Source organism: Oncorhynchus tshawytscha, linkage group LG18, assembly GCF_018296145.1.
Source record: "Oncorhynchus tshawytscha isolate Ot180627B linkage group LG18, Otsh_v2.0, whole genome shotgun sequence".
Classification (NCBI taxonomy): Eukaryota; Metazoa; Chordata; class Actinopteri; order Salmoniformes; family Salmonidae; genus Oncorhynchus; species Oncorhynchus tshawytscha.
The window spans coordinates 39643659-39661808 of NC_056446.1; the positions used below are offsets into that span (position 1 = coordinate 39643659).

An 18150-nucleotide genomic window follows, 5' to 3' on the forward strand; every position below is an offset into this window, starting at 1 on the left:
GAGCACACAGTCTGCCACAGACAGAGCACACAGTCTGCCACAGACAGAGCACACAGTCTGCCACAGACAGAGCACACAAAGGCCTGTCCCGTTGAGGCCGGAGCAGGCACGGTCACATTTCTTCTCTGTCGCTTCCGCCAGGCTACCATCAGTCCCCCCCCACCCTCGGCCAACTACAGTCCTTGATGGCCAGGTGGAAGGGTCCGCAGCAACAGTCTGGAGGGAGACGGGGTTCATCCCACACTTCCACAGTGATGTCTTCAGTTGGTCCTTCAGATCTTTTTTTTTCTGCCCACCTACAGAGCGACGGCACAGTTGTAGCTATCCATACAGCAGCTTCCGCGGCAGGCGATCCACTGCTATCTGGATGGCTGAGCCAAGCTGGTGGTGTGTGATGAACGCCTCAATGCTCCTGCAGTTGGATCTCTGTAGGATCTCTTGAGTTGGGGGAACACTTCCAGGTCACTTTCAAAATGCGTCGAAAGGCATTTTATATGAAAAGGACTCAAGTTGTTTTAAAAAGTGTTGATTGTTGACTGTCCATGTTTAACATCCATAAAGGAGTGTGTGTAGATACACACACTGTAACTTTGGTGTGGAGGTACAGGTTCCTGTTGTTAAAAAAACCCTCTTCCTTAAGTGTCCAAAGGAGGAGGAGGAGGAGGCCTCTTTGACCCGATTCTGAATATCCTGTTTGATGTTAGTCTTCCGAGAGATATTTAAAAAGTGTGGTACAACGGCCAGGGAAGATGAAGAGATGAAGAATGTGTTGTTTAAGGGTGGAGGATCAGATAACCACTGACATAGGACCTCTGTTTTGGGGTGGTTAACAGACAGCTCCGTTCTGCTCTTATAGCTACTGTGAGGGTGGCTTGTACAGCTTCTGGGGGTTTGTTTCATATGAGCTCAGTCATCCGCATACTGGAGATCAAGTACGCGATCAGATTTGAGCTTTGTGGCAGCTTAGAGCCAAATAAATGTTGTCTGAATGTTGTCTAGTATTTTTCTGCCTAGAGACAGAGAGAGAGACGTAGGTTGTTACGCATCTCTGTTTCAAATCAAATCAAATTTATATAGCCCTTCATACATCAGCTGATATCTCAAAGTGCTGTACAGAAACCCAGCCTAAAACCCCAAACAGCAAGCAATGCAGGTGTAGAAGCACGGCGTTGAGCACAGTGCCGCCTTTTTAAAATCAAATCTAATTTTATTAGCCACATGCGCCGAATACTATAGGTGTAGTAGACCTTACAGTGAAATGCTGAATACTATAGGTGTAGTAGACCTTACAGTGAAATACTGAATACAACAGGTGTAGTAGACCTCACAGTGAAATGCTGAATACAACAGGTGTAGTAGACCTCACAGTGAAATGCTGAATACAACAGGTGTAGTAGACCTTACAGTGAAATAAATAAAGTAACAAGTAATTAAAGAGCAGCAGTATAAAATAACAATATATACAGGGGGTACAATTTTGCACCCCCAATTTTTCAGTTTTTGATTTGTTAAAAAAGTTTGAAATATCCAATAAATGTCGTTCCACTTCATGATTGTGTCCCACTTGTTGTTGATTCTTCACAAAAAAATAGTTTTATATCTTTATGTTTGAAGCCTGAAATGTGGCAAAAGGTCGCAAAGTTCAAGGGGGCCGAATACTTTCGCAAGGCACTGTACAGGGGGTACCGGTACAGAGTCAATGTGGAGGCTATATACAGGGGGTACCGGTACAGAGTCAATGTGGAGGCTATATACAGGGGGTACCGGTACAGAGTCAATGTGGAGGCTATATACAGGGGGTACCGGTACAGAGTCAATGTGGAGGCTATATACAGGGGGTACCAGTAGAGAGTCAATGTGGAGGCTATATACAGGGGGTACCGGTAGAGAGTCAATGTGGAGGCTATATACAGGGGGTACCGGTAGAGAGTCAATGTGGAGGCTATATACAGGGGGTACCGGTACAGAGTCAATGTGGAGGCTATGTGGAGGCTATATACAGGGGCTACCGGTACAGAGTCAATGTGGAGGCTATATACAGGGGGTACCGGTACAGAGTCAATGTGGAGGCTATATACAGGGGGTACCGCTACAGAGTCAATGTGGAGGCTATATACAGGGGGTACCGGTACAGAGTCAATGTGTAGGCTATATACAGGGTGGTACCGGTACAGAGTCAATGTGGAGGCTATATACAGGGGGTACCGGTACAGAGTCAATGTGGAGGCTATATACAGGGGAGTACCGGTACAGAGTCAATGTGGAGGCTATATACAGGGTGTTACGGTACAGAGTCAATGTTGAGGCTATATACAGGGTGTTACGGTACAGAGTCAATGTGGAGGCTATATACAGGGGGTACCGGTACAGAGTCAATGTGGAGGCTATATACAGGGGGTACCGGTACAGAGTCAATGTGGAGGCTATATACAGGGGGTTCCGGTACAGAGTCAATGTGCGGGGGCACCAATTAGTTCAGGTAGAGTTAATTAAAGTGACTATGCATAGATGACAACAGAGAGTGGCAGTGGTGTGGAGAGGGGAGGGGCAATGTGGATAGTCTGGGAAGCCATTTGACTAGATGTTCAAGAGTCTCATGGCTTGAGAGTAGAAGCTTCTTGGACATAAACTTGGTGCTCCGGTTCCGCTTGCCGTGAGGTAGCAGATAGAACAGTCTATGACTAGGGTGGCTGAGTCTTTTTAAGTGGACTTCTTGAGGTGGATGGCTGGGTGAACCTTCAGTCTGAGCTTGGTTAAGGATGGTTGGGTGAACCTTCATTCTCTAGCTTGGTTAAGGATGGCTGGGTGAACCTTCATTCTCTAGCTTGGTTAAGGATGGCTGGGTGAACCTTCATTCTCTAGCTTGGTTAAGGATGGTTGGGTGAACCTTCATTCTCTAGCTTGGTTAAGGATGGCTGGGTGAACCTTCATTCTCTAGCTTGGTTAAGGATGGCTGGGTGAACCTTCATTCTCTAGCTTGGTTAAGGATGGCTGAGCGACCCTTCACCAAGGAGTCAGGTCGCACACTATTTGCAGCGATGTCATTGTTATAAATCGCTTCAGCTCTGCTGAGATGAGCGTCGTCCTTCCTTCGGGCCTGTCGGCGCCGTGGCTCGAGTCCAAGAGATGTTCCATGGTATAAATCGTAAGGACACATTTATTTGTATCTAGTTAGCGACCGCTGGAGCGGAATGTCCTGATAGGCTACTGCACCGATAGGCTACTGCACCTATCTAAATAAGAGAGTTAGTGGGCAATGTTTCAGACACCTTTTCCCCTGCTGGGGTGAGCACTGTGGTTCCTAAAACAGGACTACTCTGCCAGGTGTAGCTGCCACTCAAATCGCAGCTGCTGACGACAACCAAAAGCCCCGTGCTGCTACCGTGCAGGGGCCCGGCTAGGAGATTCCAGATCATTCCGTCCTGCCCGTTACCAAGCACTCCCATTGCCTGTAGACTTGAATGGTTTCAGGAATTCTAGGTGGAAGTCGCTGCAGAGCAGTAGTGGATACCTGCGTGATGAACCGATTTAGTGAGTGACACGCTGTTGGGAAATGGGCAACTCCGGTGGCGAGGAATGAAGAAGAAAATATCAAAGATGACCAGTGCCTCCCCACAGCTGGTACTGGCCGAGTTAGCATGGGGCCACCCAGTTAACGTGTGTTGCCACGAGGAGGCCCGGCAAGAGTGTTGATGAAGGAGAGGCTGTTTATGGTCAAGGTAAAGCTTACACAGAGCTGCTTCCCAGATTATTACGAGAGTTGGAAGGGAGAGGGTTGCAAGCAGGTGGGAAGTAGGCATGCATCTTCCCTCTAGTTACTGCAACACACACACACACACACACACACACACACACACACACACACACACACACACACACACACACACACACACACACACACACACACACACACACACACACACACACACACACACACACACAGGTAGTAGTGAAGCCAGAGCACATTGTCGGGCCTGTTAAAGTATCACACCAGGCAGTAATGAACTACCCATAATCCCCTCTACTCCCTTCACCACTTCTTCTCTGTAATGTGAAGCGATGAGTCACCACACGCTGACTGGCTGGCAGGATGACTACCCGGGTCATAAAATAACCCAGACATGTTGTGAATCCCCAATGGCACCCTAATCCTATGTAGGGCTCATAGGGGTCTGGTTAAAGTAGTGCACTAAATAGGGAATAGGGGCCCATTTCGGATGCAATAACAGAGAGAGAGAGAGAGAGAGAGAGAGAGAGAGAGAAAGAGAGAGAGAGAGACAGAAAGATGGAGAACCACGGCAGTGGGTTGTGTCCAGTCATGACGCGGTGCAACCTAGCAACCACACATTAAACAGTGGGTTGTGTCCAGTCATGACGCGGCGTAACCTAGCAACCACACATTAAACAGTGGGTTGTGTCCAGTCATGACACGGTGTAACCTAGCAACCACACATTAAACAGTGAGTTGGGTCCAGTCATGACGCGGCGTAACCTAGCAACCACACATTAAAATGACGGAGCTCTTTCAAATCAGGGACAGACCACTGTAGGAGGGGTAGTTTGTATTCACTTGCTATTTTCATATCGGTGTAATAAACTACAGCCTTGTCTCTCAATTCACATACTGCTGAAATGAATTTATAAATCGGTGCAAATAGGTTCAGATAATCTTTACAAATCCTGACAAACTACAAACACATTTCTTAGAATTCATCCACTGTTGTAAAAACGCCTGGTACTATTTACAGTATACTGCTCCACATCCCGCTGTGTGTGTGTGTGTGTGTGTGTGTGTGTGTGTGTGTGTGTGTTACTCACGATGAACTGTTCGACGTCTCTCTCCATACCAACGTTAGGGAGATCAGGCATCATGTGAGACACCACCTTGAAACCTGCGTCTTTGGAGAAGTGGAAGGACTCACACACCGCCCTCACCGTGTGACCTCTGGACACACACAGCATTATTATTAAACAGTGAGCGTGTAAAACACACAGTCACGTTCACTAGGATGATCACAAATCACAAACACACAATAGATTACATGGTGATCATGTAACCTGCACATGACACACAACATTGTACTGTCTAACACTACTGACATATGATCAGTGGCTATACCCAACACCAGGGACATGAAAGTCATGCCCAACACCAGGGACATGCCCAACACCAGGGACATGCCCAACACCAGGGACATGCCCAACACCAGGGACATGCCCAACACCAGGGACATGCCCAACACCAGGGACATGCCCAACACCAGGGACATGCCCAACACCAGGGACATGCCCAACACCAGGGACATGCCCAACACCAGGGACATGCCCAACACCAGGGACATGCCCAACACCAGGGACATGCGAGTCATGCCCAACACCAGGGACATGTGATCAGTATCTATGACCCTTGGGTCTCTGCCCCTTAGATGAGTGACATATGACTAGCGGCCATGAATAAGAACACTGACATATGACTAGCGGCCATGAATAAGAATACTGACATATGACTAGCGGCCATGAATAAGAATACTGACATATGACTAGCGGCCATGAATAAGAACACTGACATATGACTAGCGGCCATGAATAAGAACACTGACATATGACTAGCGGCCATGAATAAGAATACTGACATATGACTAGCGGCCATGAATAAGAATACTGACATATGACTAGCGGCCATGAATAAGAATACTGACATATGACTAGCGGCCATGAATAAGAACACTGACATATGACTAGCGGCCATGAATAAGAACACTGACATATGACTAGCGGCCATGAATAAGAACACTGACATATGACTAGCGGCCATGAATAAGAACACTGACATATGACTAGCGGCCATGAATAAGAATACTGACATATGACTAGCGGCCATGAATAAGAACACTGACATATGACTAGCGGCCATGAATAAGAACACTGACATATGACTAGCGGCCATGAATAAGAACACTGACATATGACTAGCGGCCATGAATAAGAACACTGACATATGACTAAGAGAAGTGCCATATCACTGGCATTCGCTATGACGGCTCCGTTCAAAATCCCTCCTGACCCTTAGCCTCTGCCCTCTGACCTGTTTGTCTCAAACTAAAGTCCTCGTAGACTCTATGAACCCCTTATACTCACATACTAATGACCTCTGACACACCCACCTGTTGGTGTCCCGCGCTACGTCCTCATATACACACTGAACCCCTATCTCACACACTAATGACCTCTGACCTGTTGGTGTCCCGCGCTACGTCCTCGTAGATGCTCTGAACCCCTCTCTCACACACTAATGACCTCTGACCTGTTGGTGTCCCATGCTATGTCCTCATATACACTCTGAACCCCTCTCTCACACACTAATGACCTCTGACCTGTTGGTGTCCCGCGCTACGTCCTCGTAGACGCTCTGAACCCCTATCTCCAGCCGGGTACAGCCGTACCCCAGCATGTCACTGAGGTGTCTCTTCAGACAGTAGTCAGGACGCGTCTCGATGGTGATACCAACACACTTGGTGTTACTGCGTTCCGAGTACCTATAAACAGAAAAGGAGGCGGAGAAGTTAGCTGTCGGCAACAGGCTGCTGATTCCAAAGAACTAGAAGGAGATTTCTATGTCTGATAGGGTTAGATCGAGGGTATGGGTAATATACCCAGCCTCCCCCTGCTCCAACACGCATGGATGTATGAATTTTTCGGAGAGGGTTGGAATAAAACGGAACCCGAATTTCTGTTTGACCGTGTGTACAAATTGGACAGTAAAGGAATGTTAATCTCTTAACATGATCTGTGATTATATTAGGGGCAAGGAGAGCACAACTACCCGGACACCCACCCGCACAACCACCCGGACAAACCCCACTCCAAGTGATTGGCAGGAAAATGTGATACCATAATAAATCACTTTATAAAATGGCACAACAAAAGTGACATTTTCTATGAATAACTTCTTCCCCGTTGAAATTGTAGGAGCGAGGAGTGCCGATTGTGGACGATTTAAAAACTGTAGGAACAAGGAGAGCCGATTCAGGTTGAATTGAGCTGAGATTAGACATCATCATCAGTCTGGTTGTCATTCTCTCCACTTGGACAGGTTTGATCATCATCATCTAGACCAGTCATCTCAGCTCATATTCCGACAAACTATTACTGGGAACATAATGTCCATTCTAACAGTCTGACGACTGATTTAAGACAAATCACAGGAGTTATTGCCCCAGAGAACACATCAGATTGGCTGAAATTAGTCAATAAAAATGCTATTATCTGGATGGTTATCTGCAGGTCACATGCAGAGGCTTTTCTCATCAAACGAACGGAGGCGTAGTGGGACTCGGAGAAGCGTGATTGCCACAGGCAGACAAGCTTACGCACACACACACACGCGGCAGAGATAAGGGCCTCCCACGTCTCAGCCTGATTAGCTGCCATAACAATTCCTGTCATCGTGTCTTAACGAACATGCTGATAACGCCACTGGATGAGCAATACAGGAGAACACACACACCTCATCAGCCAGTAGGGAGTAAATACCCTGACTAACAAGCCCTCCGTTCCCCCACTCCTTTATCACATCCCTGTGTTTTATATTAATCTCCCAAAAGTCACAAACGTTCTCCCTCCTACTGTAATGAAGGGTCAAAGCACGAGAGTTATGTTGTAACTCCCAAAGATGGGACACTTTTCCAATCCTCTCTTCATAACAACTAAACAAATATCAGGTCAAATGTTCCCTTCTTCCAAGCCTTACATTTGTCATATGGGTTAATAAGGAATAAAGGATTTTAAAAAAAAATATATATATTTTTTTTGCTGAGAAAATGTCTAGAGCAGGGATGGGCAAATGGAAGGCCCTTGGATCAACCCCCCTCTCTTTTTTTTTTTTTTTTTTAGTAACTCAGGTCAGGGTCTCAACTTATTGTTGAGAGGTAGAATACACAAGGTGCAATTTCAACATTTGGTTGTGCATCAGCAGTTATCCTCCTTGTCATGTCACCCACTGATAGTCAGCTAACAATGTTTAGATTGACAAGATAGTTTAGCGGCCAGCTACAGTCAAAAGTTTTAGAACACCTACTCATTCCAGGTTCTCTTTATATATTTTTTTACACATGACCATCTGATCATTTATCACTCCAGTGTTAATCTGCAAAAATGTAATTATTCACCTACCTCCTCATGCCTTTTGCACACAATGTATATAGACTCATTTTTCCCCTACTGTGTTATTGACTTGTTAATTGTTTACTCCATGTGTAACTCTGTGTTGTCTGTTCACACTGCTATGCTTTATCTTGGCCAGGTCGCAGTTGCAAATGAGAACTTGTTCTCAACTAGCCTTCCTGGTTAAATAAAGGTGTTCTCAACTAGTCTACCTGGTTAAATAAAGGTGTTCTCAACTAGCCTACCTGGTTAAATAAAGGTGTTCTCCACTGGCCTACCTGGTTAAATAAAGGTGTTCTCCACTGGCCTACCTGGTTAAATAAAGGTGTTCTCAACTAGCCTACCTGGTTAAATAAAGGTGTTCTCCACTGGCCTACCTGGTTAAATAAAGGTGTTCTCAACTAGCCTACCTAGTTAAATAAAGGTGTTCTCAACTAGCCTACCTGGTTAAATAAAGGTGTTCTCAACCAGCCTACCTGGTTAAATAAAGGTGTTCTCCACCGGCCTACCTGGTTAAATAAAGGTGTTCTCCACCAGCCTACCTGGTTAAATAAAGGTGTTCTCAACCAGCCTACCTGGTTAAATAAAGGTGTTCTCCACCGGCCTACCTGGTTAAATAAAGGTGTTCTCAACTAGCCTACCTGGTTAAATAAAGGTGTTCTCCACTGGCCTACCTGGTTAAATAAAGGTGTTCTCAACTAGCCTACCTGGTTAAATAAAGGTGTTCTCAACTAGCCTACCTGGTTAAATAAAGGTGTTCTCCACTAGCCTACCTGGTTAAATAAAGGTGTTCTCAACCAGCCTACCTGGTTAAATAAAGGTGTTCTCAACCAGCCTACCTGGTTAAATAAAGGTGTTCTCAACCAGCCTACCTGGTTAAATAAAGGTGTTCTCATCCAGCCTACCTGGTTAAATAAAGGTGTTCTCATCCAGCCTACCTGGTTAAATAAAGGTGTTCTCATCCAGCCTACCTGGTTAAATAAAGGTGTTCTCATCCAGCCTACCTGGTTAAATAAAGGTGTTCTCATCCAGCCTACCTGGTTAAATAAAGGTGTTCTCAACCAGCCTACCTGGTTAAATAAAGGTGTTCTCAACCAGCCTACCAGGTTAAATAAAGGTGTTCTCAACTGGCCTACCAGGTTAAATAAAGGTGTTCTCAACTGGCCTACCAGGTTAAATAAAGGTGTTCTCAACTGGCCTACCAGGTTAAATAAAGGTGTTCTCAACTGGCCTACCACGTTAAATAAAGGTGTTCTCAACTGGCCTACCAGGTTAAATAAAGGTGTTCTCAACTGGCCTACCAGGTTAAATAAAGGTGTTCTCAACTGGCCTACCAGGTTAAATAAAGGTGTTCTCAACTGGCCTACCTGGTTAAATAAAGGTGTTCTCCACTGGCCTACCTGGTTAAATAAAGGTGTTCTCAACTAGCCTACCTGGTTAAATAAAGGTGTTCTCAACTAGCCTACCTGGTTAAATAAAGGTGTTCTCAACTAGCCTACCTGGTTAAATTAAGGTGTTCTCAACTAGCCTACCTGGTTAAATTAAGGTGTTCTCAACTAGCCTACCTGGTTAAATTAAGGTGTTCTCAACTAGTCTACCTGGTTAAATTAAGGTGTTCTCAACTAGTCTACCTGGTTAAATAAAGGTGTTCTCAACTAGTCTACCTGGTTAAATAAAGGTGTTCTCAACTAGCCTACCTGGTTAAATTAAGGTGTTCTCAACTAGTCTACCTGGTTAAATAAAGGTGTTCTCAACTAGCCTACCTGGTTAAATTAAGGTGTTCTCAACTAGCCTACCTGGTTAAATTAAGGTGTTCTCAACTAGCCTACCTGGTTAAATAAAGGTGTTCTCAACTAGCCTACCTGGTTAAATAAAGGTGTTCTCAACTAGCCTACCTGGTTAAATTAAGGTGTTCTCAACTAGCCTACCTGGTTAAATTAAGGTGTTCTCAACTAGCCTACCTGGTTAAATTAAGGTGTTCTCAACTAGCCTACCTGGTTAAATTAAGGTGTTCTCAACTAGCCTACCTGGTTAAATTAAGGTGTTCTCAACTAGCCTACCTGGTTAAATAAAGGTGTTCTCAACTAGTCTACCTGGTTAAATTAAGGTGTTCTCAACTAGTCTACCTGGTTAAATAAAGGTGTTCTCAACTAGTCTACCTGGTTAAATAAAGGTGTTCTCAACTAGTCTACCTGGTTAAATAAAGGTGTTCTCAACTAGTCTACCTGGTTAAATAAAGGTGTTCTCAACTAGTCTACCTGGTTAAATTAAGGTGAAATAAATAAAAATAAAAAACATGGTAGAATAATAGAGAAGACATCAAAACAATGAAGAAATAACACATATGGAGTCATGTAGTAACCAAAGAAGTGTTAAACAAAATCATCCACTCTGCGTCTCACAAAGACACGGCGGTTGGAACTAAAAAGAAAATCTCCAATTTGGACTCATCAGACCAAAAGACAGAGTTCCACCGGTCTATTGTCCATTGCTCGTGTTTCTTGGCCCAAGCAAGTTTCTTCTTCTAATGATGTCCTTTAGTTGTGTTTTTATTTTATTTTAAGCAATTCTACCATGAAGGCCTGATTCACGCAGTCTCCTCTGAACAGTTGATGTTGAGATGCGTCTGTTACTTGAACTCTGTGAAGCATTTATTTGGGCGGCAAATTTCTGAAGTGCTTTTAACTCTTAATTAATTTATCCTCTGCAGCAGAGGGTTAACTGGGTCTTCCATTCCTGTGGCGGTTCTCATGAAAGCCATAATATGGACTTGGTCTTTTACCAAATAGGTGTGTCCAAAATACACTTGTTATCATGGTTGAATTACGGGCCGGGTGGCCTCCATTGATTTTGTTAGACAGTCTCACTTCGATATATTTTAAAAACAGCTCATTTTCCTCTCCATGGCAAAATCAGTACATTTGCATGAAATTAGTTATACAATTACTAAATCTTCTCTACACCCCATGTCAAAATGTGTAGAATTGCGAGCAGCTGCGGTCCATCATGAGGAGTTCAGATGTTTTTGATGGCCCCAATTAAAGTCCCCTGGTCAACAGCGTTTGCTAGATCTCAAGACACAGAGAACATTGCCATCTCGTGGAACAAACTAACCATCACACTCCTTCAGACAGGAACCATTTCACAACCAGAGGGAGCAAAGATAGCACCAAAATAATGAGATATATTGGGTTGGGTCTAGTTCAGGGCTCTCCAACCCTGTTCCTGGAGAGCTATTGTCCTGTAGGTTTTAATTCCAACCCTATTCCTGGAGAGCTATCGTCCTGTAGGTTTTAATTCCAACCCTGTTCCTGGAGAGCTATCGTCCTGTAGGTTTTAATTCCAACCCTGTTCCTGGAGAGCTATCGTCCTGTAGGTTTTAATTCCAACCCTGTTCCTGGAGAGCTATCGTCCTGTAGGTTTTAATTCCAACCCTGTTCCTGGAGAGCTATCGTCCTGTAGGTTTTAATTCCAACCCTGTTCCTGGAGAGCTATCGTCCTGTAGGTTTTAATTCCAACCCTGTTCCTGGAGAGCTATCGTCCTGTAGGTTTTAATTCCAACCCTGTTCCTGGAGAGCTATCGTCCTGTAGGTTTTAATTCCAACCCTGTTCCTGGAGAGCTATCGTCCTGTAGGTTTTAATTCCAACCCTGTTCCTGGAGAGCTATCGTCCTGTAGGTTTTAATTCCAACCCTGTTCCTGGAGAGCTATCGTCCAGTAGGTTTTAACTCCAACCCTGTTCCTGGAGAGCTATCGTCCTGTAGGTTTTAACTCCAACCCTGTTCCTGGAGAGATACCCTCCTGTAGGTTTTAACTCCAACCCTGTTCCTGGAGAGATAGGTAAAACCTACAGGAGGGTAGCTGTCCAGGAACAGGGTTGGAATTAAAACCTACAGGACGGTTTAGTGGTGTGGGGGCTGTGCTTTGGCAAAGTGGGTGGGGTTATATCCTTCCTGTTTGGCCCTGTCCGGGGGTGTCCTCAGATGGGGCCACAGTGTCTCTTGACCCCTCCTGTCTCAGCCTCCAGTATTTATGCTGCAGTAGTTTATGTGTTGGGGGGCTAGGGTCAGTTTGTTATATCTGGAGTACTTCTCCTGTCCTATTCGGTGTCCTGTGTAAATTTAAGTGTGCTCTCTCTAATTCTCTCTCTCGGAGGACCTGAGCCCAAGGACCATGCCTCAGGACTACCTGACATGATGACTCCTTGCTGTCCCCAGTCCACCTGGCCGTGCTGCTGCTCCAGTTTCAACTGTTCTGCCTTATTATTATTCGACCATGCTGGTCATTTATGAACATTTGAACATCTTGGCCATGTTCTGTTATAATCTCCACCCGGCACAGCCAGAAGAGGACTGGCCACCCCACATAGCCTGGTTCCTCTCTAGGTTTCTTCCTAGGTTTTGGCCTTTCTAGGGAGTTTTTCCTAGCCACTGTGCTTCTACACCTGCATTGCTTGCTGTTTGGGGTTTTAGGCTGGGTTTCTGTACAGCACTTTGAGATATCAGCTGATGTACGAAGGGCTATATAAATAAATTTGATTTGAAATTTGATTTGAGTTAGTACCTGATGGCCTCGGCCATGTTGTTGAAGGTGCGTCCTGACAGGGTTAGTGATACAACAGGAGAGATCCTGACGGGGTTAGGGTAAAGGTTTAGAGAGGTTCAGTACAGTACCTGACAGCCTCGGCCATGTTGTTGGAGGTGCGTCCAGACAGGGCTAGTGAGGTTAGCAACCTAACGTAGTAGGTGTAAAAGAAAAACGCCTGAGCGAAGCTGGCAGAAGACGAAAATATTCAGGCTCCCCCCCATCCTCTTCCGTAAACCGGATGCTTCCGTTTTCTTCCAGCCCCACTGAGGGTGGTGAGTCAGGGTTAATATGGTAGGGCCCTGACAAGCTGGACTGAGGAGAAGAGGACTGGCCACCCCTCATAGCCTGGTTCCTCTCTAGGTTTCTTCCTAGGTTCTGGCCTTTCTAGGGAGTTTTTCCTAACCACCGTGCTTCTACACCTGCATTGTTTGCTGTTTGGGGTTTTAGGCTGGGTTTCTGTACAGCACTTTGAGATATCGGCTGATGAACGAAGGGCTATATAAATACATTTGATTGGACTGGAACCACTGCTCCAGGGTAGAACACGTCTCTTCAGGTGTAACGAATAGCATTCCTTTCCAACGCCAACCCTTCTGCTCCAGGGTAGAACACGTCTCTTCAGGTGTAACGAATAGCATTCCTTTCCAACGCCAAGCCTTTGTAGTACAGACAGAGACTGTTTAAATAAGTGCAATTGTAGTGCAAATATAGTTTTAAAAAAAATAAAAAAAATTAATTAACATATAACTGAGTTTATATGATCCTCATGTTCTGTTCATATTCTATTATGATACTCTACTAAAACAGTGTTACTCAACCTCAGATTCCTGGACCGGGCCCAGTCCGTGGGATACTGCTTTATGGTACCCTGAGATGTTCGAGTGCTAGTTTTGATGTAAGCAGCACCTCAGGTACCCTGAGATGTTCGAGTGCTAGTTTTGATGTAAGCAGCACCTCAGGTACCCTGAGATGTTCGAGTGCTAGTTTTGATGGAAGCAGCACCCCAGGTACCCTGAGATGTTCGAGTGCTAGTTTTGATGGAAGCAGCACCCCAGGTACCCTGAGATGTTCGAGTGCTAGTTTTGATGGAAGCAGCACCCCAGGTACCCTGAGATGTTCGAGTGCTAGTTTTGATGTAAGCAGCACCTCAGGTACCCTGAGATGTTCGAGTGCTAGTTTTGATGGAAGCAGCACCCCAGGTACCCTGAGATGTTCGAGTGATAGTTTTGATGTAAGCAGCACCTCAGGTACCCTGAGATGTTCGAGTGCTAGTTTTGATGGAAGCAGCACCCCAGGTACCCTGAGATGTTCGAGTGCTAGTTTTAATGGAAGCAGCACCCCAGGAGGATAAAAAGTAGTGCACTATAAAGGGAATAGGGTGCCATAGGGCCCTGGTCAAAAGTAGTGCACTATAAAGGGAATAGGGTGCCATAGGGCCCTGGTTAAAAGTAGTGCACTATAAAGGGAATAGGGTGCCATAGGGCTCTGGTTCAAAGTAGTGCACTATAAAGGGAATAAGGTGCCATAGGGCCCTGGTTAAAAGTAGTGCACTATAAAGGGAATAAGGTGCCATAGGGCCCTGGTTAAAAGTAGTGCACTATAAAGGGAATAGGGTGCCATAGGGCCCTGGTTAAAAGTAGTGCACTATAAAGGGAATAGGGTGCCATAGGGCTCTGGTTAAAAGTAGTGCACTATAAAGGAAATAGGGTGCCATAGGGCTCTAGTTAAAAGTAGTGCACTATAAAGGGAATAGGGTAGCATTTAGGACACAACCCCTGAAGAGAGTCTGAAGTGACTAATTGAGGGAGAAAGGGTTCTGTGTGATTAGTTCTCCTACAAAAAAAAACCTCAATGGATCAATCCTATTGACTCTACAGAGACGCTGCAGATCAATGCCCAGACTGCTCCATTTACGACGCACTCTGCATGGTATAATTAATAACGAACCTCTGACAAATGAGACATTCATATAGGCCTAATGAAAGTCTCTTGATTATATATAAGATATTTTGTTGTACTGTTCAAGCCACCGTGTCACCTGCATCACGCACTTTGTCTTTTTTGAGTGGTCACTGACAGATTCACACCGAGTGTACAAAACATTAAGAACACCTTCCTAATTCTGAGTTTCAACCATTTTCCCCTCAGAACAGCCTCAATTCGTCTGGGCATCGATTCTAGTAGGTGTCGAAAGCGTACAGTGCTTGACGGACTAGAGGTGTGTCCTGACAGGGTTCATTTGGGTGGGTGGGGGGGTGGTAATATTACCTGACGGCCTCAGCCACGTTGTTAGAGGTGTGTCCTGACAGGGCGTCGTGGAGGTTCCTGATAAAGTAGTCTCTGTACTCCTCAGCCAAGGCCATGAAGGTTCCTCCCATCACTATAAACTCCACCTTGTCCACACTGTGGCCCAGCTGCTTCAACTGGACAGGAAAACACACGTTCAGTGTTGTATTAGGCCTCATCTCAGAACAGGGGCAGAGATGAACGTTGGTTACCTTTGCTACACATGTAGTGCAGTGGTGAATGACGCGAGTTCCTCGTATTTCTAATGTGAATTATTATCATCATCATGTCTTATTTTATTATAATAGGTAATAATGATAGTGGGGTACTGCACTGTGTGTCACTGACCTGTTCCACTCGATGCCTGGTCTGCAGGTAGGGATCATACCGTGCTCTGATGGCTCTCATAGACGTCGGCTGACAGAGAGAAAGAATACTAGACTTTTAGACAACACATAGGGATGTTGGAGGTTCTGGACTACAGGAATATAGTGTTGATTTACCTCGTATCCAGTGTAAGACTGTGTGGAGTATTCAAAGTCTGAGTCTGGCCCACCTGGACAGTATCTGTCATAGCAGAAACATAACGGTTCCTCTTTATAGTCAATACAACATTATGGTCAGAATTCTTCTAGTTTTACTGTCTGATCTGTTACTATGCAGTCACACACAGACGATCTGTTACTATGCAGTCACACACAGACGATCTGTTACTATGCAGTCACACACAGACGATCTGTTACTATGCACTCACACACAGACAATCTGTTGCTATGCAGTCACACACAGAAGATCTGTTACTATGCAGACGACCTGTTACTATGCAGTCACACAGATGATCTGTTACTATGCACTCACACACAGACGATCTGTTGCTATGCAGTCACACACAGACGATCTGTTACTATGCAGACGATCTGTTACTATGCTGTAACACACAGACAATCTGTTACTATGCAGACGATCTGTTACTATGCAGTCACACACAGACGATCTGTTGCTATGCAGTCACACACAGACGATCTGTTACTATGCAGTCACACACAGACGATCTGTTGCTATGCAGTCACACACAGACGATCTGTTACTATGCAGTCACACACAGACGATCTGTTGCTATGCAGTCACACACAGACGATCTGTTACTATGCAGATGATCTGTTACTATGCAGTCACACACAGACAATCTGTTACTATGCAGACGATCTGTTACTATGCAGTCACACACAGACGATCTGTTGCTATGCAGCCACACACAGACGATCTGTTACTATGCAGTCACACACAGACGATCTGTTACTATGCAGTCACACACAGACAATCTGTTACTATGCAGACGATCTGTTACTATGCAGTCACACACAGACGATCTGTTACTATGCAGTCACACACAGACGATCTGTTGCTATGCAGTCACACACAGACGATCTGTTACTATGCAGTCACACACAGACGATCTGTTACTATGCAGTCACACACAGACGATCTGTTACTATGCAGTCACACACAGACGATCTGTTACTATGCAGTCACACACAGACGATCTGTTGCTATGCAGTCACACACAGACGATCTGTTGCTATGCAGTCACACACAGACGATCTGTTGCTATGCAGTCACACACAGACGATCTGTTACTATGCAGTCACACACAGACGATCTGTTACTATGCAGTCACACACAGACGATCTGTTGCTATGCAGTCACACACAGACGATCTGTTGCTATGCAGTCACACACAGACGATCTGTTGCTATGCAGTCACACACAGACGATCTGTTGCTATGCACTCACACGCAGATGTTTCCAGTGAAGCTGATGTGGGGGCAGCGATGGGGTTTGCACATCACAGCAACTACTGCAATCTGAACAAAGAGAAACAAGCTCACGTGTCTCGTCAGAAATAAAATAGTCATTTTTATTGCTTGTCCATAGAAGGAAGCTGACAGACACACACACACACACACACACACACACACACACACATACGTACCCCGCTGGCAGTGCGGATAGGCTTGGCCTTGAGTTTGGGCACCAGGGCACGGCGGTAGTGGGGTGGAACAGCAGCTATGATGTCTACTAGCCTGGGCTGAGCTGAAAGACCATATTTAGCAGAGCACTTCGTCTTCACCCTGATGGCAACGTGTAAAGGAGTGTTAGAGAGGTAAGTCCATTCATTCGTGCACTGCGTAGTAAACCATAGCAAACTGAACTGAAAAAAAACGTTTATATTGGAAAAATTCTGGTAGGTCCATCCCCATTTTGTCCTATTGGCTTAGATTATCATTCCACCCAGCACAACCTTTCCCAAATGATTGTTGCAGCCAGGCACGTTTGAAAATATGACAGGTTTCTGGCAAGAAATAATTATTTGTTTACTTGGTGGGTCACAATCCACTTCCCCAAGGGCTTTAATTTTTTAAAATGTTACCTTTTATTTAACGAGGCAAGTCAGTTAAGAACAAATTTCCTATTTACAATGGCGGCCTAGGAACAGTGGGTTAACTGCCTTGTTTAGGGGCAGAATGACAGATTTGTACCTTGTACGCTTGGGGATTTGATCTAGCAACCTTTTGGTTACTGGCCCAACGCTCTAACCACTAGGCTACCTGCCGCCTCTACACTCTAACCACTAGGCTACCTGCCTCCTCTACCACTAGGCTACCTCACTAACCACTAGGCTACCTGCCGCCTCTACACTCTAACCACTAGGCTACCTGCCGCCTCTACCACTCTAACCACTCTAGGCTACCTGCCGCCTCTACACTCTAACCACTAGGCTACCCTGCCGCCTCTACACTCTAACCACTAGGCTACCTGCCGCCTCTACACTCTAACCACTAGGCAGGTGGAAGTCCATGGAGAGCTGTAGGTTAGGGTTAGGTTGAGGGTTAGGTTCTTACTTGTTGAGGTTGATGTCTTTTCCCTCTTCATGCGCCTCGACCAGCTGATTGATGACATCGGCAATGGTCATCATCATTAACTCTGCACGGCTCAGATCACCTGGCAAAGTAGTCAGGCAACATTAGCTTAATGAACTACCAGTAATAGCCGACTAAACTCAACGATATACAACCAAGCATGCCCTGACCATATAATATACAGTGAGATCCAA

The 18150-nt window shown here is 45.4% G+C and overlaps 1 protein-coding gene across 1 annotated transcript in view; it reads right to left on the bottom strand.

Annotated features, from left to right (window-relative positions):
• elp3 (elongator acetyltransferase complex subunit 3) overlaps nucleotides 1-18150 on the bottom strand; it is a 30168-nt gene that overhangs the window by 11446 nt on the left and 572 nt on the right. Inside the window, exons 2-9 of the mRNA XM_042301043.1 lie at nucleotides 17939-18038; nucleotides 17029-17167; nucleotides 16830-16900; nucleotides 15539-15602; nucleotides 15384-15452; nucleotides 15018-15172; nucleotides 6375-6536; nucleotides 4819-4945 (exon numbers count right to left, since the gene is read on the bottom strand). Coding sequence (XP_042156977.1) covers nucleotides 4819-4945; nucleotides 6375-6536; nucleotides 15018-15172; nucleotides 15384-15452; nucleotides 15539-15602; nucleotides 16830-16900; nucleotides 17029-17167; nucleotides 17939-18038 — 887 coding nt within the window. The remainder of the gene's footprint in view (nucleotides 1-4818; nucleotides 4946-6374; nucleotides 6537-15017; nucleotides 15173-15383; nucleotides 15453-15538; nucleotides 15603-16829; nucleotides 16901-17028; nucleotides 17168-17938; nucleotides 18039-18150) is intronic.